We start from the raw sequence: 27,464 nt of genomic DNA, 5'->3' as shown, positions 1-27,464 counted from the left end.
TGCTCAGGCTGGGGCGTGGTCTGGGGAAGGGCAGCTGCCCCCGGTACCAGGGCCCCGGCTCCTTGGATCCACTGCTGCTGCTTCTGCTGCTGCCAGCTCTGGGCAGCTCCCAGGCAGGTGTCGGGGGGACGACCTCAGACCCCTGGTGGAGGAAGGCACCTCAGTGGATGAGGGGCGCTGAGCGGTCATTGGTGACAGTGGGACGCAGCTTTACGGTGGCAAAGGGGTTTGTGCCCCTGTTGGGGGAGAGGAGGGGATGAGAGGGGCCCAGGTCCCCAGCTGGCTGTGGATCCAGGGAAGGCAGCTGGGCATCTGAGCCAGGTGTCCCCCCTACCTCCTGTCCCCGTCGGTTCACCTCCACTCACGCCCACCTTTGTCTCCCCTCCACAGCCCTCTGCTGAGCCCGGCCCCCTCTGACCCTCACTCAAGGACTCACCGAGGGAAGAGCTCTGGGGGTTGCTGCTCCCAGGACATGAGTTTCTGCAGTGAGCGGGGAGGGAGGGCCAGGTTTGGGTGGGAAGGAGCAAGAGAGCCCCTGCCCCACCCCCCACTCCCCAATCCAGCAGGGCAGAGCACTGGACCAGAGGCCCCTGCAGCGCCAGGCTTCTGGGAAATGAGGCCCAGCCTTCCGAAACCCAAGATGCTGTGAGTTTCAGACTTGAGGAGCCTCTGGGCCAAAGTGCCACCTCCCAGGGCCAACACCGCCCCCAGGGGAGGCCTTTCCAGTGCTCCCAGCAGGGGCCCAGGGCTCCCAACCACTAGAGGAATGCATTCCCCCCACCCTCCACCCCACACTCAGAAGCCCATCCCACCCCTCCCGGCACAGATGGGCAGACTGAGGCTGGACAGAGCCAATGGCAGGGCAGGGAGGGTTACCTGGTCTCCAGTCTTCCTGCCCACCGGACCACCCCAGGGTTGAGGGCAGCCTGGGGGAGGGGGCTCACCTTGATGTCACTGGCCACCCCCATGCTGCCCATGCTACTTCGGCGGCTGCCAGGCAAGGGTGTAGATGCGGGGCTGGGGGTGCAGCTCGGGACCCGGCTCGGGGTTCGGGAGCGGGACTGGCCATCCCAGTAGTCTGAGGGTGCTGTGGAGTTGCCTGGCCGGTCCAGGAGGTCATCAAGGCTGTGGCTGCCCCGGAGTGGGTAGGACCTGAGCCCAGAGAAAGGAGGGACGGGAAGGGGGTCAGGGGTCAGGCCCTGCTGCACCCCCCACCCCCACCCCATCTGCTGGGCCCCTGAGCACCCTACATCCTCCTCCCTTGCCCCTGGGTGAGAGGAGACTTGGCTTGAAGGCAGTCCTGAGAGGAGGCAGAGGGATGGACACATGACCTTCACACGTAGAGAGATGGGGGTGCCCTTTCTCCAGGAGCTGAAGGAGGTTGGGCTAACTCTGGACTGCAGCTCAGAGATGCCCTTCCTGGTGGCTGGGGCCACCCCCCACTGGAGTCCCCGCCCCTGCCCCATCTCTGACCACAGCGGTACCTGGAAGGCAGCTCATTCATAGGGCTCATGGGGTTCATGGACGTCACTGGGTTCAAGGGGTTCGTGGGATTCATGGAGGTCACGGGGTTCAAGGCATTCATGGGATTCATGGGCAGCTCCTCCAGAGGCTTCACATAGGCCTCGGGGAACCAGCCGCTCCTGTGGGGTGGAAGCAAAAAGCCCGACAATGGTGGTCAAAACACCGTTTCTAAGAGGAGCAGATGATTACTGGGCACTGCTGTGTGCCAGGCCTGGCTCTAAGAGTAACTCATTTCATCCTCTGAAGGAGGTCTTTCCTGACATTCAAAGTCACTCATCCAGCCTCATGTCCCACCAGGGGCTGGGGCGCCTTAGCGAGGAGGAACTGGAGATCCGAGAAGGAAAGCATTGTATCCAAGGACATGTGGTGACAGCTTCATTCCCTACTTGCTGAGTATCCACCACACGAGGGCCCACGGAGAGCCAGATGCAGTCCCTGTTCCCCAGGGACTCCCAGCCAGCCGGGGTGGGGGGGGCAGACAGACCCACAGACAGATGATTACAAGGGTGAGGAAAAGGGGACCGGTTGGGGGGACCAAAGGCAGCTGTAGGAGCCCAGAGGATAGGGAACCAGAGCCGGGGATGCCTGGCTACCAACCCTCCACCATAGGCCCTCTGGTCCCGGTGACCCCAGCCACCCTGTCTTGGAGTCTTTGTCTGGCTGGAGGCTCATTACTGCATCTTCAGAGCAGCCAGGGTTGAGGGAGAGGCACTATGATCCATGTTCCTTAGCCTTTTCAGACTCCACGGAACCCATTAGATTCTTGCAGAACATCTGGGAAAGTGTTCTCCAAACAGCCACCTTAGAGCCCCAAACCCGATCAATAACATTCTCACCTGTAGGTAACTGGAAGCTATTTCAAGTCAAACTGACAGAGTAAAACCATTTCAGATCGTTTTACTTCTGTCTTCACCATCAAGTGCCTACTGATGAAACTTGCCATTGTTTTCCCTAACCTGAGTCACAGAAAGAATAACGATGTCCCAGGAACGCGGTTTGAGAGCTCAGATCTGGGCGGTTTTATAATCAGGTCCCCAGGAGGTTTGCTACACACCTGTTTTGGGGACTTTCAGGGAGGCATCCTGCTACCCTCTGATGCGGGTCTGCAAAGCAGGTGTTTTTTCCACTACTCTTGTTCTTAGTTGCGTCTCTACCCACCGGCTCCTCTTTTCATTCCTGATCCATGCGGTCACCTGCCATCCACCCATCTATCTACACGTCATCCCATCCATGCATCACCCATCCATGATCCACGTGGGCAACCACCCAAGGACCACCAATCCACTAACCCATCCATCAGCACTTGCCCACCTGCCCGCCTCTCTATCAACCCACTCACACACCTCTCCAGTCACCCATTAATCGATACATGCACCCCACATCCGTGCATCCTCCCATGCCCCCTTCCATCTACCCATCTGCTCACAGGAGCATGCGTCCACCTGCTCACCCCATCACGCCCTCATCCATCCTCCACCTGTCCATCTACTAATCACATGACCATCTCGGCAAGCGCCCTCACATGCACTTGCTGACTCCCCTGTCGACGCTCCATTCATTCATCCCCTCTTCTTGTCCTCATTCATTCCTCTCTCCTTAGCGTGAGTGGGCGTGGGCACCACACAGTCTCTTGCCCATAAAGCCCTGTGGGGGGCATTGCCCGGCTCCAGCAAGCTCCCACCTTCCCCTTTTTCTTTGGCAGAAAGAGTGATCCCTGCTTTCCTCCGGGCTTACCGCGACTGCAGTGTACTCCCTAGCCTCCCCCTTCTACTCATGGTGTCAAAAGCAGCCCGTTTATGTTCTTTAAGGATTTCCACTGCGCCTGACTGCAAGGAGGTGAGCACACTCAGCTTGCAAGGTCCCAGCACCGCCCCTGCGCCTGGCCCCCCTCTCTGTCCATTCCCTCCGTCAGAGCTTGGCGGACTCCCTCAGGGTAGAAGGCGAGCTGCCCCCTCTCTTAGTGTAAAGCGCAAAGTAAGTGCTCAAGCAATAGGGTTTCTGTATTGTTCCCACTTGTGAGAGAACCTTCCCATTCCCCATCCTCTACCACCCTCTCAAGGGCCACCACCCTGAACTTGATAAAGAGACTCTTCCTACCCTCGTTGAATGGATGAGGAAACTGGTGTGGGACGAGGAGGGGATGGGGGATGGGGGATGGGTTGTTCGAAGGCCCAGGGACAGCCTCCATCCTGGAAGACTCAGTTGCAGCTGAAGTCCAGGCTTTCCGGTCCTCCTTCCAACCCACCCTGCGCCCCGAGGCTCTTACTCACGTGGATGAGCCCTCCAGCTTGCCATAGAGCCAGCCGTTCTGGGCCTCCGGTACCAGCACCTCCACAACGTCTCCGGCCGAGAAACGCAGCAGCGTGTGGTTGGCGCCCTCCGAATGGGAGACCAGGGCGCGGACTCGCCGGGCGCCGCCGCCGCCCCTGCAGCCCGGGCGCTCGCCGAAAGAGTTGGAGCGCGAGCGCTCAGTGCTGATGCTGTAGAGCGAGGCTGCCGAGGGGCAGGAGAGCGCCGCGGCACGTGGGTGGGAAGTTCTCCCTGGCGTCTACCCTCGATCCCTCCTGCTGCAGCGCAATCTCGGTTCCTCTTCCCGGCCCTGGGTCCCCAACCTGGGTACCTGGCCCTCCCTCTGCGCTTCGGGCGCCGGGGGTACTCACAGGCGGACGGCGTCCGGGGCAGGGACCGGCGGTCTGGCTCCAGCTGGGACGCGTATCTCGCCTCAGTGGGCTCGGGGCCGTGGGAGCCGGAGCCGTGCCGGCTGCGTGGGGAGCCGAACTCTCCCAGAGGCCTCTGGGGCTGCGAGGGGAGACGGGCAGGGGAGGGTGGGGCGGGGAGGGGCGGGGCCGCGGCGCCCTAGTCCAGCCCCCACCCCCAGTCCCAGGCGTCGGCGGCGTAGGGGTTCTCTGGCCTGCGGCCGAGCAACCACGGGGGCGCCGAGGTCACGCTGGGGCGGAAGGGCCGGCCGAGGGGCGCTTCGAAGGACGGGACCCTCGGGGGGAGGAGGCTCCAGGCGGAGGGCCTCAGGCCCCAGGGCCCCGCGGAGGGTGCCGGGGGCGGCGGGGGCGCGAACGGCGGCGGGGGCGCGAACGGCGGCGGCGGGGGCGCCCAGGGCCTCACCATGTCCAGGCGGGTGGGCGTCAGGCGGCCCGAGGGGTAGGGCGGCCCCAGCAAGGGGCCCAGCAGGCCCGGGGAGTGGGCGCGCGACGGACTGCGGCTGGCCTCTGACTGCTCCTTCCACAGCAGCACGCGGTTCTGCAGCATCCCCCGGGCCTGGCCGGGTGGGGACACGGGGGTCAGCGAGATCCAAGCAGACCCCAGAATCCCGGGGACTCAAAACTGGCATCCTAGACCCGGGAACTCGGGCCCTGCAAGCTGAGGATGACCGGACTTTCCAGCTGGAAGGAACCAAAGATCGCTGTGGTCACTTTGGGTTCACCCACTGGCCAGCCCTCCCGGTCTTTTGTCAAAGGCCCCTCACTTTTCCTGGAGGAGTTTCCCCTGACCCGTCTCTCAGTCTTGTGCTTTGACGGGGGCTCTCCCACTGTCTGATGCAGGGGTAAGGGTGCAGTCCAGGCTTGGCTACAGAGATGGAGTCAGGTATGTGCACCTACCCAAAAACTGTTACCAAAGAACCCAGTCCCGGAACTTACCCTGGAACAATCTGGAAAAATATATTCTCTCACCTCACGGGGTTTGCTAAATGGATAGAGCGAAGCCGGCATAGGACACTTCAACTAAGCAACAGACAGTGGCAAATTTCTGATGACATCTTGTGTGCTCCTGGATCCAACTGTACCTGAAACCCTTGAACTTCCCAGTGACTAAAATAATAAACACCTTTTCTGTTTAAGCCAGTTTGAGTAGTTTTCTAAAAGAAGACATCCAAATAGTTTTTCCAGTCTATCCGTTTAGTTTACATAAGCATCCCTTTTCTAGTATCTGCCTGAATACCTTCAAGGACAGGAAACTCAGCCACTGACCACATAGTCCATAACAACTTAGGGTGGGGAGGTTTTAAATGTTAGACCTGCTGTGTGTACTAATTATGTTTTTAATTTTCTGTACTTTATGATGCTTTGACATCGTGAGGCCTTGTCAATCTGAAAAGACTGCACCTCACAGGGCCAGATAATTCCTAGAGATAAACAGCTTGCTTGGAGCACACCTTTCATATGCAAACCAACCAACCCAAAACCCATATCCCCAATCACCTCCTTCTAATTCACACACCAAACCAAAGTTTCCCCTGCCCTAAATCACCCAAGCCAGGTACCAGACAATTAGAATACCCCCTATAGCCCAGAGCCCACTGAAATTATTCAAACCATCCAATCCTAAACTTACTTAAACTTGCTTACCCGTCTTTGCCCATCCCTTCCCATGGAAACCATAACAAAGGTTCTGGGCCATGCTTTCCCCTGGCTCCTTCTGCCTCTTGACCATCCCCCAGTACGACTCCCATGTGGCCCTGCGTAGTGTGTCATGACCCTTTCTCTTGGGAAGGGTGATATGTAATAAAACTTCTTTCAGTGGCATTGACCTCTCTGTGTTGTCGCTCAGGTCATCCTAGGTACAATCAAAACACTCTGCTCTCCAGTTATCAGTGTCTCTCCATTTTCTACTCCAATACTCGATCCCTCAAGGCCAAGTTCAGGACTGTCACCTTAGGAATAATAAAAGCTTCCCTTTGCTGAGCATTTACTCTGTGCCAGGCCCAGTGTTAAAGACTTTACCTCCATTATCCTATTCGATTCTCCCAGGAGCCCTGCGAGGTAGGTGCCATTATTATCTTCATTTCATAGAAGAAGATGCTGAGGGTCAGAGCAGTTAATGACTGGCTCGAGGTCTCTCATCCAGTAAGCAATGGAGTGGCCTGTACTCGTCTGTCTTGAGGAAGCTTCCTGTGACTACATTTCCATGATTTTTCCCTTCAGTCTGGCCCAGCTGCTGAAAATTTGATCTCAGGCAGCAAAACAGAAAGCCTCAGTGCCTCAAGTCGCAGGAGGAACTAGTCCAGTTGGTGGCTAGGTGGCCGCCCCCTCTGTTGCCTTGCATAGTTAATTAGCAAAACAGCACAAAGACAAAACTCCAAAGGCCTTCGTGCGCTTGTTTCAGAGGCAGTAAGCAAAGTGAGACCATTAAGTTTTGTTTATCGTATTTAAAAAAGGGTTTTTGTCCAATTTGAAAGTGCCTGCCAGGGTGCTAGGGGGTTCTCGGAGTAATGGCCTCAGCACTGAGTCTTGGCCTGGACGGCACTCAACTTCACTGGCTCCCCTCAGCCCTGCCTTTAGGCAGTTTAGCCAGTGGTTGGGAAGAAACGTAGAGGAGACCAGGGGAGAATGTTAAAAATATTTACAGAGTGGAAAAGCCATTCTGGGACTTCCCTGGTGGCTCAGTGGTTAAAAACCTGCCTACTAATGCAGGGGACACGGGTTTGATCCCTGGTCTGGGTAGATCCCACGTGCCGTGGAGCAACTAAGCCTGTGCACCACAACTACTGAGCCTGCGCTCTAGAGCCTGTGAACCACAACTACTGAGCCTGCGTGCCGCAACTACTGAAGCCTGTGTGCCTAGAGCCCGTGCTCTGCAACAAGAGAAGCCACCGCAATGAGAAGCCCGCGCACCGCAACGAAGAGTAGCCCCTGCTCGGCGTAACTAGAGAAAGCCTGCATGCAGCAATGAAGACCCAACGCAGTCAAAAATTTAAAAATTAAATTAATCATGTAAGAAAAATATTAAAAAAAAGAAAAGCCATTCTAAGTATGATACAAACCCCCTAAACTATAAAAGACTGATAAATTTGACTAAATAAAAATAATTTTTTTACCACGGCAAAACTCACAATAAGCAAAATCAAATGATAAAGAACAAACTGGGAAAATAATTTGCAACTCATCACTATGAAAGGGCTAATTTCAGTAACATATAAAGAGCTCCTACAAATTCATAAGAAAAATGGAGGAAAAGATACTGACCTGTCACAGTAAAGAAAATCAAATGGCTCTGAAACACGAAAAGATGTCAATCTCACTTATAAGACAAGCGTAACAAGTGTAAAACTACACTGAGATATCATTTTTATCTTTCTGATTACCAAAAATCAAAAAGTTTGCTTGCATACTGTTGTCAAGGAAACAGGGAATCTCCGCCATTGCTGGTGAAAGTGTAAATTGGTACAGCCAATGCTTATATCCCTGGACTCACCAATCCCATTTCTAGGCATTTATCCTAGAGGTATACTTACACAACTGCGATAAACCCAGAGAAGCTGACGGTGAGGTAGAAAGGCGTGTTATTGACTAGACTTGGACTAAGCAAGGACCGATTATTGGAGGCAGATGAGAAAGACACCTTCCTGTGAAGAGTTCTTTAAATCTTGTGCATTCTGCGTACAGATATACTTAACAGGTAAATATTTATGCTTCACTGTCTTAGGAGTTAGATCGTGTATGTCCTAAAGCCCAGCGGGGTCAGACAACATGCTACCTATTCCCCTGTACCTAGGGGAAGTCTGGTTCATTCAATCCACAGCTCCCTTCTGAGGGGGCGATCACTCAGCAGGAGGCAGCCAACGGAGGAGTCAGCTCTCCTCTTAATGTTGGAGGCTAACTGTTCAAGACACAGGCAGAAAGCAGTTTCCTTCCAAAAGAAGATGTACACACGGCCAGTGGGTACAGGAAAAGATACTCAGCATCAACAGCCATCAGGGAAATGCAAATCAAAACCATAATGAGATCCCACTCCACACTCACTCAGATGGCTGGAATCAAAAAGACAGTCACAAGTATTGGCAAGGATGTGGAGAAATTGGAAACCTCATAAACTGGTAGTGGGACTGTAAAATGGTGAAAGAGTGTGGAAGTTCCTCAAACAGTTAAACATAGAGTTACCATACAGTCCGGCAATTCCACTCCTATATACCCATGAGAAATGAAAACACACGTCCACGGAAAAACTTTTACGTGGATATCCATAGCAGCACCATTCGTAATAGCCAAACGGTAGAAACAAGCCAGGTGTCCATCAGCTGATGAATGGGTAAGTACATGTGGCACATCCCGATGATGGAATCCTATCTGGCAATAAAAAGGAATGGTGTATGGACACATGCTCCAATACTGATGAACTTGAAAAACACGACGTTCAGTGAAAGAAACCAGTCACAAAGGGCCACATATTGTATGATTCCTTTCGTATGAAATTGCCAGAAGAGGCAAATCTATAGAGACAGAAAGTAGATTAGTGGTGGCTTAGAGCAAGGGGGAATGGGAGGATCAAGGAATGACCGCTAAGGAGTACTGATTTTTTTTTTTTTTAGCAGTAATGAAATGTTCTAAAGTTGACTTGAGGCAATGGATGTGAATATACCACACCACTTTTTAAAAAATATTTATTTATTTTGGCTGTGCCGGGTCTTACTTGCAGCATGTGGGACCTTTTAGTTGCAGCATGTGGGATCTAGTTCCCTGACCAGGAATGGAACACGGGCCCCCTGCACTGGGAGAATGGAGTCTTACCCACCGGACCACCACGGAAGTTCCTATACTACACCGTTGAATTGCACACTTTAAATGGGTGAATTTCATGGTGTGTGAATTATATCTCAATACAACTGTTTAAAGGAAGAAGCAGCAGCTCCTCCCTGAAGGATCACTCAGTGGGGGTGGGGTAGGGTGGGAGAAGGCGGAGCCCTGAGCCCGGGGCTGGGTGCGGTGGTGAGAGTGGGAGAATGTCAGCCGGGGCTGGGATCAGTCACTGGATCCAGCCACGTCTCCCACCTCTGCTCAGCACCAGAGGGTCCCTGGGATCAGAAACAGAGACTCAGGGAGGACCTGGCAAGGTAAGGACCCCGAAGTGGGGAGGCGGGAGTCGGCTGCCGGCTGTTGGGGGCAGCTGACTGCAAGCACTCGGGTCTCCTGAATGGGAGCCTTTGTTTTCATCTTTGGAGGGGAGAGAGCAGGGGCAGGAGGACCTAATCCCGCTGGGCTCCCGCATAGGCCAGGCTCCACCATCGCACCAACCTTCTGCTGGGGCGATTATTTCCCTCCTTTTCCAGATAAGAAAACGAGACTCAGAAATGAAATCACTTGCCAGAATTTGCAGCCAGGGCACAGTATTTGGGAAACTGAACAAGAATACAAAGAAATAGAAAGTAATGGAAAGAGCAATGAGGCTGGGGGAGGGGCAGCGGAGCCCATGTTTGTGGCATCAGGAAAGAGAGGCTGGCTGGCTGGCTGGGTCTCTCTCAGATACCAAATAGAACCAGAGCCTGATATGTCATCTGGGCTCAAAGACTATGTGTTCAATAAATGAATGAATGAACAAATGACATTGGAAAAATGCAAGGATTTTTAGGGAATGATGGAAGGATGGTTTCCCAACAGACCTGGCCCCTCCCCTCCTGCAGATTCCATCATCCCCCTCCCCAGAGGGGTCAACAGCTGGGCCAGGCCAGGGAGGTGGGCAAGTCCACATGCAAGAAGGGTGACTGGGAGGATGTGGCCCCTGTTGGACTTTCACAGAAGGCAGGACAGAACTTTGACCACCAGTGGGCTGGCCGGGGCCTGAGGATCTGCAAGTGAGAGGCCAGGCAACAGGGCTCAGGGGCCTGAGCAGTGCAGTCACAGAGACACTTGGGTAGGGCAACATCAAGTGTCCCTCCTGAGTGTGCGCTGAGAGGGGCTGCTGGCTTTCCTGAGTTCCAGCCATCCATAGGCTTGGGCAGCTGCTAGCCCCTAAGGTACTTCTTTGTAATTTAGAAACAGATGTTCTGTCTGGATGGACACAGCCTGGTGGGTACACATTTGGTGAGAGAATGGCCTCTTTCTTTTTTTAATTTTCTTGATTTTTTTTTTTTTTTTTTTTTTTTTTGGGGTACGCGGGCCTCTCACTGTTGTGGCCTCTCCCGTTGCGGAGCACAGGCTCTGGACACGCAGGCTCAGCGGCCATGGCTCACGGGCCCAGCCGCTCCGCGGCATGTGGGATCTTCCCGGACCAGGGCACGAACCTGTGTCCCCTGAATCGGCAGGCAGACTCTCAACCACTGTGCCACCAGGGAAGCCCTTCTTGATAAATTTTTAAAAATTGAAGTATAGTTAATTTACAATGTTGTGTTAGCAAAGTGATTCACACACACGCGCGCACACACACACACACACACACACACACATATACATTCTTTTTCAGATTCTTTTCCATTATAGGTTATTACAAGATATTGAGTATAGTTCCCTGTGCTATACATTAGGTCCTTGTTGTTTACCTTTTTTATATATAGCAGTGTGCATATGTTAATCCCAAACTCCTAATTTAACTCTCCCCCCACCCTCTGCTATCGCCTTTGGTAACTATAAGTTTGTTTCTATGTCTGTGAGTTTATTTCTGCTTTGTAAATAAGTTCATTTGTATCATTTTTTAGATTCCACATATATGATATGACATATATATCATATGACATATATATGTGGAATCTAAAAAATGATACAAACGAACATATGATATTTGTCTTTGACTTATTTCACTTAATATAATAATCTCTAGGTCCATCCATGTTGCTGCAAATGGCATTATTTCATTTTTTATGGCTGAGTAATATTCCAGTGTGTGTGTGTGTGTGTGTGTGTGTGTGTGTGTATCACATCTTCTTTAGAGGATGGCTTCTTTAGAGGATGGCAAAGGTAATGATGCTCCTTTCTTCAGGCAAACACAGTCTGCACCAGTATGTTCAGCTTGGAGAGCAGAACATAGCTCTAGTCTCAGCCAGGCTTCCTTGTGCAGTACACAACCTGTACAACCTTCCCTAGAAGCCCTGTCTACTGTGGTTCTCCACATGAGAGGCTGAGTGACAGCTGATGCTTGCAAAAGGAAGACCTGGGGCAGAGTGGGGTCCCACTGGGTAGAGATTGCTCCATTCTCTTGCCCCCCCCACATTTGCCAGCACCACTGCCTGAGCCCTCGCAGTTCAGCTCAACCCAGAGTGGGAACAGGACCATGAGGAGGCAAAGGAAAGAAACAAGGCATCTAGTGGAGGACCCAGTGGTCAGCGAGGAGAACACAGCAAACCACCCTGGCAGCTGAGAGGAGGGAGTGACAAGCTTAACAAGGACTTGATAAGGGTACTTACTGCAAAACAAAGACCTTCTTACCCAGACAAAGCATGATGTTAAGATTTAAAATTGAACAGATGAACAGTCCGGGGTGGGATAGGGAGGGTGGGAGGGAGACGCAAGAGGGAGGAGATATGGGGATATATGTATATATATAGCTGATTCACTTTGTTATAAAGCAGAACCTAACACACCATTGTAAAGCAATTATACTCCAATAAAGATGTTAAAAAAAAAAAAAGAGAGAGAGGACAGTCCTGTTGAGAACAGAATCAGTCGCTTGCAGATCAAGGAGGAGAAATATCTCAAAATACTGAGCAAGAAGAAATGAAATAGACATAGTGGGGGAGAAGATGGTCATAGATGTGGAGGCTCAAATGACTGGAGTTCCAGCAAGAGAAAAGGTAATGATGGCAGAGAGATAATAATTAAAGAAACAGAAGAGGAAATAGCTCCCCAGACCTGAAGAAAGACTTGAGCCTGCAGGCTGAAGGGCCACTGACAGGCACTCATCTAGGTGGTACCGGGACAAGCTCCGAGTTGCAAGGACACAGAAAATCTCCAAGCATCCACAGAGAAAGAGCCTGTTACTTAAAAGGGAAAGGAGACAGACCAGCACCTGACTTAGCACCTACAACACCGAGCACTAGAAAACAGGGGCAAATCATCTTGGACCATGAGAAAAAAAAAGGCTGCCGCTCCTTCAACCAGCCGATATGCCCTCACCAGCAGGGTAAAAGTGAGACATTTGCAGAGATGCAAGGATTCCGACAGTGTATATGCAGAAAATACTCATGCAAGTTCTCCAGCCATGCCAATTCATCAAAACAGAAACCTCAAGACAGCGGGAGGTGAAAAGGATTGAAAACAGTGGTAAGCATTGTATCTGATCCTATGTGTGGTGAAATGTTAGTGGACGATGGTGGTGCACTGGCCATGGTAATATATGTAATCTAAGTACAGATTCTTGAAATAGAAGGGCCATGCTGCAAAGAAATGACTAGTGAGGGTCTGGAACTAAAAGTCCTGAAGTTTCTTGGCAAAACCAAGAGGTGGTGGTTTGGAAGGATTAGAAGAGGAGCACAGACGTTACAAGCCTCATCTTAGAGCATCAGGGAGGGCAGGAAAATCCTTCGCAAGGTCTCCCCTTATGGGGTGAGGGGAGCAAAGGACCAAGTAGTGTGTGTGTGGGGGGTGGGCATTATTTTTTGAAAAACATAATAGACAAATATATATGATTATGAGGGTCACAGAGTGAGGTCATCATGAGCAGAGATGAAAAGAACAATAGGCTTTCCAAAATAATAAAGGGGAGAGGGATGTGGAATTAAATAAATTAAATGACTCTCAGCTAAAACTGGGGTAGGGGCAGGCCTGTAGGGGGAGCTCACATACCCTGCTACGTAGCCTCAATTATTCCAAGCAGGAAGAGAAGCAAGCCCACATCTCCCACAGGAAGTTGGTGCCTACTTTGTTACCCAGCAGCAGAAGAAAACTTCTCCCCCAACCCCCACCCCTGTGACAGCCCAGCCAATCAGACTGTAGCAGCCCAACCAATGAGAAACCTCCATACTTTGGACTCCCAGCTTCCTCCAATGGACTCTCTGGTTATTACAGCCCCTCCCAACTCCTCTCTTTTCTCCATAAAACAAGCTGTCAGTCCCTGTTGTCTGGATTTGCGCGTGGTCTGCCATACTTCACGTAACGTGCATTGCAGTTCCTCTGACTGTTCCTGAATAAGCTTGCTTTTGCTGGTAAAATAACTGGCTATTATATTGTTAAAGTTGACAGAGGAATGGATATTTTATCAAACTGACGAGAACAAGAATGGGAGAAAAAGAGGAAACGGCAAAGTAAATACAGTTAACTCAAGTTATCCAGAAAGAGTAGGGCAGGTATATCAGTTGTTCGGTTAAACGGGAATGAACTGAATTCTCCTACTGGAAGACATAGACAGTCAGACTGGTCAAAAGTCAAAACTGAGCTATATCTTTGTAACATAAAACACTTAAAGATAAGAAAAGAGAAAGTAGGAAGGGCAATATTAATGTCAAAGTGGCATTAAAAGTATCAGACTGGATTATGAGATATATTATATACATAAATGGCAATATTTACAGAGAAGGTATAATAGTCAAGTCATAAACCCCACAGCACTAAACAACATGGCAGCTAAATGCAGAAAGCAAAATCCACTAGAAATACAATAGTCTAGCAGATCAGACAAAGCAAGACCATAGAAGATTTAAATACCATGAGAAAATTCATAGACAGTAATTGAATAAACCTATGAGTTAATGATTTTGTGAATAGTGAGTGTATGTAAACAGGAATGAAAAAACTAAATGGTCCATACGTGAATGAATAAATGCAGGAATTAGCTACTGAATGTGAGAATTTTAAAAAATCATGACAATAAATGAATGAATATGTGCTGATACGAATAAAGAAATAGATGGAGAGAGTAAATAAGTAAAATAAATATCTCCAGGGTGGAAGGAAAGAAGGGAATGGGGAGGAAGGGAGGGGAATTCCCATGCACAGCCAGCTCACAGAGCGCACAGCCCCCAGAAGGCTTCATTTAGCTGTCCCCCCAGCCCCAGCTCACCCGGCCAAAAAACTGCAGGAAGGTGTTGGAAAGCAGAAGGTGCTTCTCAGCCAGGAAGCGGTAGCGCCGCTTCTCTTCCAGTTCAGCTGCCCGCTGACTCTCAGACACGAAGGCCTGCATCTGCGCATGCAGCCGGTTCACGCTCTCCTGGGGGAAAAGGGGATTCTGGCTGGAGGCAGGGGGTGTGTCCCTCATCCCACTCCCACGAGTGCCAGCTGTCTGAAGCCTCTCTCTCCTTCCTGAACCAGCCACCTCCTCTCGGAAGCCTCCCCTGAGCACCCAGCCTGCCCTCGCTTCTGGGCCTGCCCTCTCGTGTGTATCCTCATCCTCACGAGCCTGGGTTCTGCCTGCCCTCTGGCCCGGGCACTTCTCCCAGGTAGGACTGGTGTCTGAGCCATCCTTCTGGCACAGGGCCAAGCACAGAAGTGAGAGAGTTGGTTTAATGAAAATGCAAATTAATTGATTAATAACCCCCTACTTGGGAGCGAAGATTTCAAAGAGGAGAGATATGAGCTTATTAAAGGAGCCAGAAGAGGGGGCAGGAAAGGAGGTAGAGGTCTTGAAGGCAGGGGCCAAGGATGGGGCCCTGAGCTCGGGAGGAGGGGCTGGCCTTAGCCAGGGGGCAGGAGGGAGGGGGAGGGTGGCGGGGCTGCTGGTGGATTCTGCCTTTGCTACCTTGATCAGGAGCAGCGTGCTGAGGGCCTCAGGTTTTCTCAATGAAGTAGGAGAAGCAAGGAGGCCAGGGGAGTGTGGGGAGGGCCAGGCAGCGACAGGACAAGGAGCGGCGCTGAGGGTGTCCCTGAGACAGTGATGCCCACACGCCAGGGGCTGGCTGACCTCTCCAGCTATGCTTGCCACACAGGGTGGGGCGGGACACGCTCCTGGAGGTGGGCCAGTGCTGGGTGGGAGAGCTCCAGCGGGTGTTGGGGGTCCCCTCGGAGCCCCGTGTCGCCCCCAGCCCCTGCACCTTCATCTCCCGCGCATTCTTGTCCCTCTTGCGCTCCATACGCCACAGCTGGGACATGCACTTCTCCAGGTTGGCGGCTCGGTGGCGGTACTCCATCTCGTAGTGCTGGCGGCTGTCCTTGGATGGGGTGGAGAGAGGAGGGAGACCCCCGTGTCAAAGAGCTCAAGGCACCTGGCTTATGGGCCAGAGTACTGGACAGGGGCAGGGACTCAGGTGGGAACGTGTATAACCTGGGGCCAGTCAATGCCCAGCGCTGGCCTCAGTGTGCCCATCCCTCAAAAGGGGAGAGACGGTCCTGCTGGTGATGGGCTGTGGGGCCAGGATGCGTGGCCAGACTCACTTTGATGAACTGCATGTCCAGCTTGGTGTTCTTCTCCATGTGCTGCAGCAGGTCTCCATGGAATGTCTGCACCTGTGTGGAGTGCAGGGTGGGGGTGATCAGGGCGGCCCTATCATCCCCAGGCCCCAGAGTTCCTTGCACTGCTCACTCCAATACATTGCCCACTGCATTCCTAACACACCAGGCACCTCGCCAATCATCAGAGAAATGGGTAAAACAAGAGCACCTATTTGGATGGAGGATTAAATGGTTAAACACACAAAACATTTAGTGCAGTCCCTGGCTTGAAACACATCCTCCATAAATGTGTCGACATCTTCCGGTTCTTAGTCTCAGTCTGTGCCTTGATTATGCCTGGAATTTCCTACCAGTCTTCAAATACCAGCTTCACTGCCCCCTCTGCTGGGAGGCCCCCGACTCCTCAGGCAGAATTCATCACTCTCTCATTTTGTTTCTGGCATGTGTACAACTTGTTTGTTCACTGTTCGCTCCTCCAGCCATAAGATGGAATTTCTTGCTGGGCCCCTGGTCATAGCCTGTTTGTATGGGCAGCATGAACAAGATCTGTCCCATCTCTGTGGCCCCAGCACCGTGGGCTGGGCCTGGCCCAGCAAAAGAGCTCACAACTGTTGAGGGCTTCACTGGGGTGGCAGGTTCCCGTGACAGGTGAGAAGGAGGTGGCTGACCACTTGGGTGACCAGGAGGACCAGGAAGGCTTTGGGGCTCAGGCTCAGAAAAGCTTCGTTCTAGCCGTTTTGGTTCTGCCTCCAATTTGCCCTGTAACTTTGGATGAGTTGCTGCCCCTCCCTGGGCCTCAGTTTCCCCATCTGTAATAGGAAAGTTTTGCCCAGATGGTCCCTAAGGTCCAGCCCTAGAACCCAATGAGCTTGATTCTGTGGGCCTTGGTGGCCAGCTGGCATGTTCCCCTGTGTCCCCCATCAGTGCTCCCTGGGTCACTCCGTGTTGTTAGGACATCAGACCTAAATCCTTCCATCTGTACTCTTTGCAAAGAGGAGCATCTCCCATCCTGCTGCCGCCTCTGGGGACACTTCCAACTCTGCTCAGCCTTCTCTGTCTGCCTGGCCTTTCCCCTCAGGAGTCCCGGCTCAAGAACCCTCGGTGGGGGATTTCCCTGGCGGTCCAGTCGTTAAGACTTCGCCTTCCAATGCAGGGTGTGCAGGTTCGGTCCCTGGTCGGGGAGCTAAGATCCCACATGCCTCGCAGCCAAAAAACCAAAGCATAAAACAGAAGCAATATTGTAACAAATTCAATAAAGACTTTAAAAACAAAAAAAAGAACGCTGGGTGGATCCTGCCTCCTGCCAGGGGTGTCCCCAAGCTGTGCTGTGGGAGCTCTGTCCCTCAGGAAAAGGAATGCTGGCCGTCAGGAAAGACCAGTAAATTATAAAAGTTCTCAGTTTTTCTTCCACAGTTGTTTCTGAAACCTTGCTAACTGCTCTATAAGGGAGCTTGGGTGTGGCCCCCTCAGGACGAGCCGGGCCTTAAACCCCTGAGTGCGGCTGCCAGTGTGTGTTTCGGGGGGGGGGCACGGGATCAGTGTTACAAGCCTTTCTGAGTCCCCATTTCTGCCCCATGGGGGCCCTTTTCTGCTGGATCCAGGCAGTAAGGAAGTGAGCCTTCCTGACCTATACCTGCGGGACCTCCCGGTTCAAGGTTCTGCTCCAACACAGGAGGTATGTTCCTGAAAACTGCCACATCCTGCCAGATCACTCAATTAAACAACAGGGCTTATGGAAGATGCAGGGTTGGGACTGATGCTCAAAACTCAGGCAACGTGGCAACCAGAGCATTAATAGAGACGGTGAATGGTACCTGGAGACATGAACTTGAACCACACCTAAGGCCGTGGAAAATATTAAAAATGCACAAAACCAATAGAATGGACACACTGGCAACACCTGAATTACTGCAGAGCTGGCTTGTTGAGGTGGTTCAGGAGGAGGTGGGGCTGTCATGATGGTGGAAATGGGAAGCTGCGACACCCAACCCCAGCTGAGAGACCTGGGAGGCTGGGGGGTGCTTGTCCTCCCCAGGGAGGCCTGGGTGCAGGAGCTCTTTTAAAATGTTCTTAAAATACAGCCTGGGGCTTCCCAGGTGGCGCAGTGGTTGAGAGTCCGCCTGCCGATGCAGAGGACGCGGGTTCATGCCCTGGTCCGGGAGGATTCCACATGCCGCGGAGTGGCTGGGCCCGTGAACCATGGCCGCTGAGGCTGCGCGTCCGGAGCCTGTGCTCCGCAACGGGAGAGGCCACAACGGTGAGAGGCCCGTGTACAAAAAAAAAAAAAAAAAAAAACAGCCTGAAGGGCTATTTCTCTCAGTGCAGCAGACAAGCTGGGGGCTTTACCCTTCTTCCTAATTCCTAACTTTCCCCTCCCCTCGCCTAGGAAACCTCACTTATGAACAAGCCACCTTCCACGTCATAGGGTATGACTCCTGCTTCTAGTCGCGTAGGGACTATGTCACGCCACGGAAACATGCATTAGAGCAGGACAGGATTAAAGCAGGTGGATTGTAATTCTTCTCGTTACCAGGGCTTGGCTGTGATCGCCAACAGCATAGAGGACACAGACCCAGGATGCCGCAATCAGACGGGGCCCAGGCATCAGTGGTTTAATGGAAAGTCATTGTCAAGCTCTCGAAGAAATCGATCTAATAAGATGTTGATACTTGAAGAGAACTTTGAACTCTTGCTGTGGGGGAACCACAGGACTGCCTATAATTAGCCGGTGGCTTCTGAAACAACAAAGTCACCAAACCCAGGGCAGGCTGAGGAATTCCCAGCAAGTCAGAACAGAGGCTGCCGTGCCCTGCTCCCCTCCCCCTGGGACACGCTCCATTAGCGGGGTCCTGTGAGCCCCTCAGTACAGAAGCTGAGAGCAGACCCACTGCTGAGAACATGCACTGTAAGTTCTACGTATCGAGTTTTTCCAGTAACTTGAGAAATCCTTTTGCTTTTGATTCAGGAAAATCCCTTTGAAAGAATTGTCTCTGTGGGCTGACCCCAGCTCCTTTCTTCCCATTTGCTCTTGAACACCCTCCATCAGGCTCCTGCCCCACCACGCCAGAAAGAGTGTTGTTCTCAAAATCCCTGAGACGGCACCTCGCTAAGCCCCATGATCAATTCTCAGGACTCACCCAACTTGCCCCTTCATCATCATTGGACACAGTTGGCCACTCGCTCCTCCTGAGACAAGTTCCTCCCTCAGCTTCCAGCCCACCACCCTCTCCTTGTTTTCCTCACACGCCCCAGCTGCCTCTTCTCTGTCCTTTGCTCAGTGTCCCTCATCTCCCTGGTCCCCGAAGGTTGAGTTGCCCCGGGGCTCAGCCATGGGCCTCTTCCCTTCTCTATCTACACCACTCCCTTGGTGAGCTCATGCAGTCCACTGGCTGATGCCTCCCAGATGTATGTCCCAGCCCAGATCCTCCCCCAAACTCCAGTCTCATCCATATGACAATATGGGGTCCATTCAGCCAAGAGGAAGAGACAAATACTGAAGACAGGCTATGAAGGTCTAACACACAGATAATAGGAGTCCCTGAAGAAGAAACGCAGAGAAAGAGAACAAAAAAAAAGTCTAAAAATCATAATTCCAGACAAGTTTCCTGAAATTAAAAAAAAAGAAAGATTTCAAACTACATATTGAAAGAGTATACCACATAACTAAGAATATTGTCCCAGACTGACCAATATCAAGAAATAGTCTGGAAAAGTTACTAGATTTCAGAAAAAGAAAAAAATTGGGCATCTAAGGCAAAAAAAGCAAGTGATTTACAATGGAAGAAATAGATTATCAGACTTTTCAACAGCAACATTCAAGATGAAAGAAAAAGAAAGAAAAGAGAGAAAGAAAGAAAGGAAGGAAGGAAGGAAGAAAGAAAGAAAGAAAGAAAGAAAGAAAGAAAGAAAGAAAGAAAGAAAGAAAGAAAGAAAGAAAGAAAGAAAGAAAGAAAGAAAGAAAAAGGAAGAAAGAAAGAAAGAAGGAAGGAAGGAAGGGAGGGAGGAAGGAATGAAACGTGAGCCAAGAATTTTATATCCAGCAAATCTGGCTTTCAGGTATCAGGAGAACAAGCTGTTATCTTGGTGTCAGAACTCAGAGAACATTGTTCACACGAGCCCTTCCTGTGGGGACAGTCAGAACAAGGCCAAAACGACGAGCAAGACATGGACACGTGGTTTGAGGTGAACATTAAATATGTGGTTACTTGTAAACAAAGATCAATGAGGGTGAAAGGGGAGCAAGCAAGGCGCAGCAGCTCTGGGTCCTGACAGTGTGGACAAGCACAGCTGCACATACTGCGTTTTTCACACGTGGAAGATTTGTGGCAACTTTACGTCGAGCAGGTCTATCGGTGCCATTTTTCCAACAGCATTTGCTTACTTTGTGTCTGTGTCACATTGTAGTAATTCTCGCAGTAGCTCAGACTTTTTTATTATTGTCATAATCTGTTACGGTGATCTGTGATCAGTGATCTTTGATGTTACTATTGCAAAACATTACGACTTGCTGATGGCTTATATGATGGTTAGCATTTTTTGGCAATAAAGTACTTTTAAATTAAGGTATGAACATTGTTTTTTTGACATAATGTTATTGTACACTTAATAGACTGCAGTATAGTGTAGACATAACTTATATGCACAGGGAAACCAAAAAATTTGTGTGACTCTCTTTATTGTGATATTTGCTTTTTTGCGATAGTCTGGAACAGAACCCACGATATCTCCAAAGCATGCCTGTATTTTGAAAGCGGGGAGATGCTGGGGAGAGCAAATGCAAACCAGATTTTAACAGTTCTCAGAAATCATATTGGTGGTGGTAGAATTACTATCATTATTCAGAGACTGTTGTGTATATGTAACATGAGATAAAGCAAACGGTAACTATGGGATATTCTTATTCTTTCATTCTCTGTATCCTTAAGAATCAGGACTTTTTTTTTTTTTTTTTTTGGGCTGCGCCGCACGGCTTGCAGGATCTTAGTTCCCTGACCAGGGATTGAACCCGCACCCTTGGCAGTGAAAGCATGGAGTCCTAACCATTGGACCACTAGGGAATTCCCAAGAATCAGGATTCTTGATGTGAAACAAAAGAGATACTGGTGCAATAGGGAAGAGGTTAAGTAAAAATCTAGTGCTGAATCTGAATTGGAAGTATCAGTATGAATTTATGAAGTGTTCTATCTTTAACTATATATATTGTCACGTATGTATGTGTATATATATGTTTGTACAAATGTATGTATGTATCTATGTGTGTATGTATCTAGGTATGTATCTAGGCATATATCTATGTATCTAGGCATCTGTAGCATATCTATTATATGCATATGTGTATGTATATATGTCTGTATAGCACTGGCCACTGAAAAAGCCTAGGAGCAACGATCAACCCAATGGACACCCCTAGTGCCCAGATTATGGTCTTGAAATACCACTTTCCACTAAAAGCAAAAAATAAAAACAGGGCTTCGTGGAGAGATGGCTGATTCTACGTGTAGAGCAGCAAAGTACCAGATGAGGGCAGAACATCTCGTCAGGCTGGATAGCAAGGAGACTGTCCGAACCAGGACAAAGGACTTGTGCGCCAGACTGAAGAGGCTTCTGCTGGTCAAAGCGGGGACCTTTTCAGCTTCAGTGAAATAATGATCGCAAAGGAGTAAAACACAACAAATATGTTTAGGTCTATGAGACTGACTAGATACTAAAAAATATGATACTAAAAAATATTATAATGATGGTACTAGTAAAAAAATAAAGCTAACTGGTCACCTTCAGAGGATGACAGGGAGAAAATTCATGATCTTGGAAGCTGACAAGGCGGGAATAAGCCTTTATCCTGTCTTTCCCATAAGAAGCGTGCCACTGGGTAAAAAATAGCACATAAGAAGAAACGTCTCTTTAGAGAAATATTCCAGTTCATAAGTGAAAGAGCAGAATAGCAGCATCTCGTAACTCCACGTACGAGTGGGTGCGGACACACAGCCTCCATTGCTGTTACCGTCACAAGGCGGCAGGAGCCACATGCCTCCTGATGGAAGAAGCCAGCACCCACTCTAGTCTTGCCAAACGGATGGAACCTGAGTCTGATCAAGCTTCTGGGTCCAGAGGACAGAGGAACAAGCTGAGCTGCATGAGGAGTGTTTGGAAAACCAACAGGTCAAAAGGTCCCAGGCCCTTCACAGATAAATGGTAAGGAAAAGAAAGGGATGGAGGGGGAGCCAGTAGATTAAAAGAGACTCAAAGACATATTTAAAAAAAGAGAGCAAGACAAATTCTAGCATCCAGGGACATACAACTGGGTGATCAATTACGAAGAAACACAAGGCAGTGTTGGACCAGTGGTCCCTTTTGGAGGAAGAGGGGGTCTGTGATTTGATGGGGGCATGTAGAAGGGCTCCAGGAAAGGCTGGCAAAGCTCCTGACCGGGGTGGGAGTTTCAAAGGTGGTTTGCCTTGTAATGATTCATTAAGCTCGAATTTGTTCAGTGACACTTTCTATGCCTGTATTTTAGTTTACAATAAAAAAGGTTTGGTTTTGGAAAACCTAACTTGAGTCAGATCCTGTCATTCCTTTGCTCAATACACGCAGAGGCATGGCCGGAGTTCCGACAATGCCCTCAAGGCCCAGCCCCTTTAGCGGCTGGTCATCTCCACGCTGGCCTTCACTGCCTCCACTCCGGCCACGTGGGCCTCCTCAAGCCTTCCCATGTGCCGATCCCTCTGCCCAGGACACTCTTTTTGCAGGTGTCTCCCACGCACTCCCCACCTCCATCAGGCCTCTTCTCAATGTCACCTTTCTAGTGCCTTTCACCTCGAGCATCTGTTAAAAATTGCATCCCTCCAATACTTGCTACCCCCCTTCCCTGGTCTATTTTTCTCCATAGCTTATTTTGCATCTAACCCATCACATCTGTACTCACTTACTTGTCCCGGGTTTTGTCTGGTTCCCCCTTGGGGAGAGCAGGGGGTTTTGTCTGCTGTATCCCCCGTACCCATAGCAGTACCTGGCACAGGGCAGTAAATAGTTGTCGAATGAATGAGCCCAAGGGGGAGGTGGCCTCTGGCGTGTTCGGCCCAGTATGGCTCTGGCCAAGGGCCCTGCCCTGTTGTCACAGCCAAGACGCTGGTACCCAAAGAAGGCAGCTCTCCTTACAGAGCAGGCCTGGGTGACACTCGTCCGCGTCCAGCCCAGGTGTGCCACAGGTGACATGGAGAGCCATCAGACACAAGGACAGGAAGTTGCAGGCTGCCAGCGTGACCCTTGCTCTGTAACTCCCCGCCCAAGCCCCAGGAGGTGGCACGGGCTTAGCGCTAAGCCTCAAAGTGCCTAGGAGAGGGACCAAGGGTCCTGGTTTTATCGAGTGTAGTGGATGCATGTTTTCTGCTGGTGAATTTGTTCCCCATTTCAACATGGTTACCAAACTGATGAGTACTTTATGGTGTCCCCAAAGAGTATCCAGACCTCCAGTGGTCTCCCACACACACGTTTGAGAACCGTGCACTTCCACGATTAGTTGAAATTTCCTTCCGGACTTTCCAAGGTTCCTCACACCCAGCCCCGCCCACCTTTCCCTCTCTGCCTGCCTCCCATCCCCAGCTCTCTTCTGCCCGATGCCATCTCTGCACCTGCTCAGCCCCCGGCAACCTCTGGAAGGCCCTCTCCCTCTGGCCCAGCCCCGCTCCCTTTTCAAAGCGTATTCTTTCCTTCCCAGTCAGTGAAGCCCTGCTTGGTCCCAGGTCCCTGTCCCAGGCCCTGGAGTTACAGAGAAGACCGCGTCCCAGCCCTGGCACAGCTTCCAGTCTTGGCAGGGATAGAGATGGGGGTAAATTCTGCTTCTAATGATCACAGCTAAGGTACATAGAAGGCTACAGCTGCCAAGGTCAATAGTTTATACTTATTAATACAATTAATGCTCACAAGAATCCCGCAAGGCAGTTATTATGATTACGTCCATTTCACAGACAGATACACTGAGCCATAGAGGTTAAGTAGCTTGTCCAAGGTCACAAAGCCAGTAACTGGTGGAGCTGGGCTTTGAACCCAGGTGCTCTGGCTGCAGAGCTGGTTTTCTTCACCACACACTTGCTAAGAATGGATAGAAGCATCTGTTGAAGTCCAGAGGGAGGAGAGACTGAACTTGCCCAGGAGTCAGGGGAGGCTTCCTGGAGGAGGGGGTGACTGTACTGGCCAGCAGGGGTGGGGGTGGGTGGGTCCTAGGCTGAGAGAACAGCGTGACAGCAGCCCATGGTGGGGACGCCAGGCGTGTCTGCAGAGGGCAGCTCTTCCGGCTGGCTGGGCTGTGACTGGAGGCGCCAGGGAGGCTGCTGGCTCAGCAGGACCTGGAACCCCTTAGCGAGGGGCTGGGTTTAGTTCTGCAGGTGGCAGGGCCGTGGAAGGGTTTTCTCCTAGGTGTGTAAGGTCAGATCACTGGCTGCTCCCTGGGGAGGCAGGTAGGGGCAGGGCCTGATGCACGTGGGTGACGGTCCTTTCGCTTCCTGGCTCCTCCACTCACTCTGGAATCTTGGGCGAGTGGCTAGATCCCTGAGACTCAGTTTCCTCCTCTGTCAAATGGGGATAGAAATGGCACCTGCCTCCCAGGTTGCTGGAGCTTGAACAAGATGTGCAGGTAATTGTGCCCAGCAGAGCTGGGCCCTGGCAGGTGCCCAAAAGGGCAGCCGCAGTTGTCATGTCACCAAAGTCCTCTCTGAGGAAGGGTGTGGAGACCCTCGTCCCCCATAGAACGCAGCCCACTCTCCCAAGTGACCCCTCCAGGCTGTGGGGTCTGGGACTCACCACCACCTCCAGGTCAGAGTTCAAGTGCCGCTGGGTGTCGGACATCTGCACCAAGATCTCACCTGGAGGCACAGAGAGCAGCAGCTTCAGTGCGGGGACCTACCCTGCCCACCCTCTTCCCACCAGCAGCTGTCAGAAGGGCCTGCCCAAGGCTGGATTTGGGGACCAAATTCCAGGGGTTCCCCATACGACTCAGGGCCTCTGGCAGCACCTGTCCCAGCCATGGCAAAGTCCTGCAGGGAGGGGAGCGGAGGGGCCCTGGCTCCAGACAAGAGTCTGGGCTCTGGGCCTTGGGCTGCAAGACCTGTGTCTTTGGGGGGGACTTCCTGGAAGGGCCAGACTGTAAAAGGAACCCTCTCTGGGACCTGAGAATGGGGGACAAGGCCGGTCCCGGGCCTGAGGGGAGGCACCAGGGAGGCAGGCAGAGGGGGGCCCGGAGCCTGGAACACAGGAGGAGGCCGGTGGGGGAGGGGGGCTAGGAGGAGTGTCCCCCAGGCCTAAGAAGATGAGTGGGGGAGATGGAGGGGAAGAGGCGTGCCTCACCCAGAATCTGCGAGGTGGAGCTCTGCAGGGCCTGCTCCCCGATCTTCTGGATGGCGTTGAAGTACACCTCTGCCGCCTCAGACAGAGCTGCGTGGAGAGAGGGACGCGTCCAGCCCCGGAGCCCTCCTCCGTGTGCCCCTCCCCACTTCTGGAGGCCTCTCCTTCTGGCAGGAGAGGGTGTGGAGGGGATGCCTCGGGCTCTGGCGTAGGTGTGAGTGACAGGGATGGGGTGCCCTGGGCAGCGTGTGTGGAGAGGGGGCATCGGCCAGAGGAGGGGGGGTGAAAAAGCGGGGGATGGGCTCTCCCTGCGGGGCAGGGCGCAGGGCCTCGGCCTGTTTCTGTCTGGGAGGGGGCGGGGTGCAGGCATCTGTGTGTGCCCGGGAGGGCGTGGGCAGGTGTGTTGTGAGGCATCAAGTGGGTCTGGGGGTGGCACGGGCTGAGGTCACTGCTGTGAGGACTCTGAAGTCCTAAAGGGCGGGGAGGGATTGGGTGACACTCAGCTCTGGGTGTGTCCCTGGCTTGTCCCTCGGCAGGTGGCTCACAACCCTCTGCTGATTAGCTCTGGGGGTGGGGCAGTTGCTGGGAAATGGGGGAGATGGGAGCTGTTTGCACAGGCGCTGAGCGAGTGGTGAGGTCTGGCTGTAGGTGGCTGGAAGTGGGGCAGGTCAGGGTGCCAGGCTGGGGGTGCAGAGGTGGCCTGGGTATGGCAGTGGGCTCAGTGGCAGCATCAGGGTGACATAGAGAAGTGTGTGTCGTTGGGGTTTTGAGAGCCTGCAGGGCCTGGCACTCACCGTGGAAGGCCCGGAGGTAGTTGTTCCCCAGGTACACCAGGTTCTCCAGGGCGGGGTTGAACTGCTCCATGATGCTCTGGAGTCCAAGGGTGGTGGGAGGGTAGAGATGGGGAGAGGAAGACGGAATGATGGGCCTCAGGATCAGGGCACCCCCAACCCCAGTGAGAAGCCTGACTCAGGGGAGCCCGCCTAGAAACCTGGAGTCACCCAGAATTCTGGCTATCGGCTGCAAGGACCTCAGAGGCCAGGATCCAGACCGGGGTCCCCTTGGCCGGCTCCAGATCACCACCTGCCCAGCAGGAACTCGTGCCTGGAAGGTTCTCCTCCCACTGGCTGCAGCCTGTGGTCTGTCACAGCGCCCAGCTGGGCGTGGCTCAGCGCTGCCTTGAGTTCAGCCACCTCAGGGGCAAGGGCAGACCTTGCCCTGCTCAAAGAAGAGCCCCTGGGGAGCAAGGCTGTGGCTGAGTCCCTTGGGCCGCCGCAGGCCATGGCCAGCTGGAGAGCACCCTGTGTTGAGGACTTAGACTTGGGTCTTGATTCAAATCTCAGCAGCCCCTCTTCTTCCCTTGGTGACTTTGAACTAGCTGTTTAGCCTCTCTGGCCTCAGTTTTCTTATCTATCAAATGGGGTGATTATTTTCTACCTCAAAGATAGGGTGTTGTGAGGTTTACGTGTTGAAAGTGTCCTGCACACAGTAGGTGCTCAGTAAATGTCTATGGAGACGGCAGCAACCCCCCTGGAGTCGAGTAGGAAGTTTGAGTGAGGGGCTCAGAAACCAGAGAGAGACAGACAGGGAGACACAGAGAGAAAGAGACAAAGAGAGACTCCCCTACCCTGGGGCGGCCAGGTAGCTCTTTGGGCGGGCCCCCTGCTCCCAGCTAAGGCCACCCTGGGCGCTGTCCTGCCTCATCCAGTGTTTGGGAGTCTGTCTCAGCAGTCCTGTCACTCACTGGCTGAACCCGTGCTCTGGGAGCCTCAGGTTGGGGCTGGAGTGGCCGACTGCCCCCAGGGACCCCCACCCCCATGCCCACTGCTCAGCCCAGCCTGGTTCTAGGCCTTCTTTCCTGGAACACGCCGCTGCTATGCTCACTCTCTGTCCTCCAGAGCTGGCCGACCTTCAAGCCCTGGGAGCGGGGGCGGCAGCCGGGGCCTGGGCCACGCACACACTCACCTTGTAGATGGCCATGGTGGACCTGTAGAACTGGTCCATCTCGGGGGCCATGGAGTGGGTGCACCCGGGCACTGAGTAGAAGGCTGGTGGCACTAGCAGGCCTGGGAGCACCGGGGGTCGGTACCCTCCAATGCCCACTGCTCAGCGGGCTGTGAAGGAGGCTGCAGAGTGGGACCCGGAGATGGAGGGCTGGCCAAGGAGGAGGTGGCAGCTTAATTATTCACCAGCCAGGGATGTCAGAATGCGATCTGGGGCGTAACCAGACCCGGCGGGGAAGGCATTCTGTGACGCGGGCGGGTTCGTGTGACCTGCGCTTCAATTATTTACCCCTCTGAGCCGCGGACCGGTGGGCACGCGTGGATGGCCACTCTCCTGGGTCACCTCCTCTTCAAGGAAGAGCCTTTCCCAGGCCAGCAGGGACCCCTAGCTCTGGGGGACCCCTGCCCTCCCACCTGCCTACACTGGATAGTGCCCACCCTGTTGGGCTCGAGCTGTGCAGTGACCACCCCCGGACCCTCCCTGGAAGTCCGTCCCTGCAGGCGGAAGTCACCCATGGCTCGTCACTGTTCTCAGGCCCCCTCTCTACCCTGAGCCCCT

At 52.4% G+C, this 27,464-nt stretch overlaps 1 protein-coding gene and 1 long non-coding RNA gene across 2 annotated transcripts; one reads left to right on the top strand and one right to left on the bottom strand.

Moving 5' to 3' along the window:
• Positions 1-27,384, bottom strand: BAIAP2L2 (BAR/IMD domain containing adaptor protein 2 like 2). Its single transcript, XM_073788194.1, has 14 exons — positions 26,868-27,384; positions 25,697-25,772; positions 24,906-24,992; positions 24,363-24,424; positions 15,549-15,620; positions 15,209-15,325; positions 14,242-14,388; positions 4,645-4,797; positions 4,185-4,323; positions 3,795-4,017; positions 1,485-1,643; positions 945-1,152; positions 437-480; positions 1-236 (listed from the first exon to the last, which is right to left on the bottom strand). The coding sequence occupies exons 1-14, from the start codon at positions 26,916-26,918 to the stop codon at positions 161-163; spliced, it is 1,614 nt and encodes a 537-aa protein (XP_073644295.1). The 5' UTR covers positions 26,919-27,384; the 3' UTR covers positions 1-160.
• LOC141275813 (uncharacterized) lies at positions 9,195-19,495 on the top strand. Its single transcript, XR_012324185.1, has 2 exons — positions 9,195-9,367; positions 17,953-19,495. It is a non-coding gene; the product is annotated as an uncharacterized lncRNA (long non-coding RNA).
• Positions 27,385-27,464: the final 80 nt, after the last annotated feature.

This window comes from Tursiops truncatus, chromosome 11 (assembly GCF_011762595.2).
Source record: "Tursiops truncatus isolate mTurTru1 chromosome 11, mTurTru1.mat.Y, whole genome shotgun sequence".
Classification (NCBI taxonomy): domain Eukaryota; kingdom Metazoa; phylum Chordata; class Mammalia; order Artiodactyla; family Delphinidae; genus Tursiops; species Tursiops truncatus.
Note: the sequence above shows the minus strand (reverse complement) of the source record. Positions and strands in the feature narration are given on the sequence as shown.

Coding starts and splice junctions, on each gene's coding strand:
- BAIAP2L2 (XM_073788194.1), bottom strand. CDS start 26,918: ATGGCCCCCGAGATGGACCAGTTCTACAGGTCCACCATGGCCATCTAC. Junction 24,425..24,905: donor CTCCACCTCGCAGATTCTGG/GTGAGGCACGCC, acceptor CTGTGCCTCCAG/GTGAGATCTTGGTGCAGATG. Junction 14,389..15,208: donor AGAATGCGCGGGAGATGAAG/GTGCAGGGGCTG, acceptor CTTTTCCCCCAG/GAGAGCGTGAACCGGCTGCA.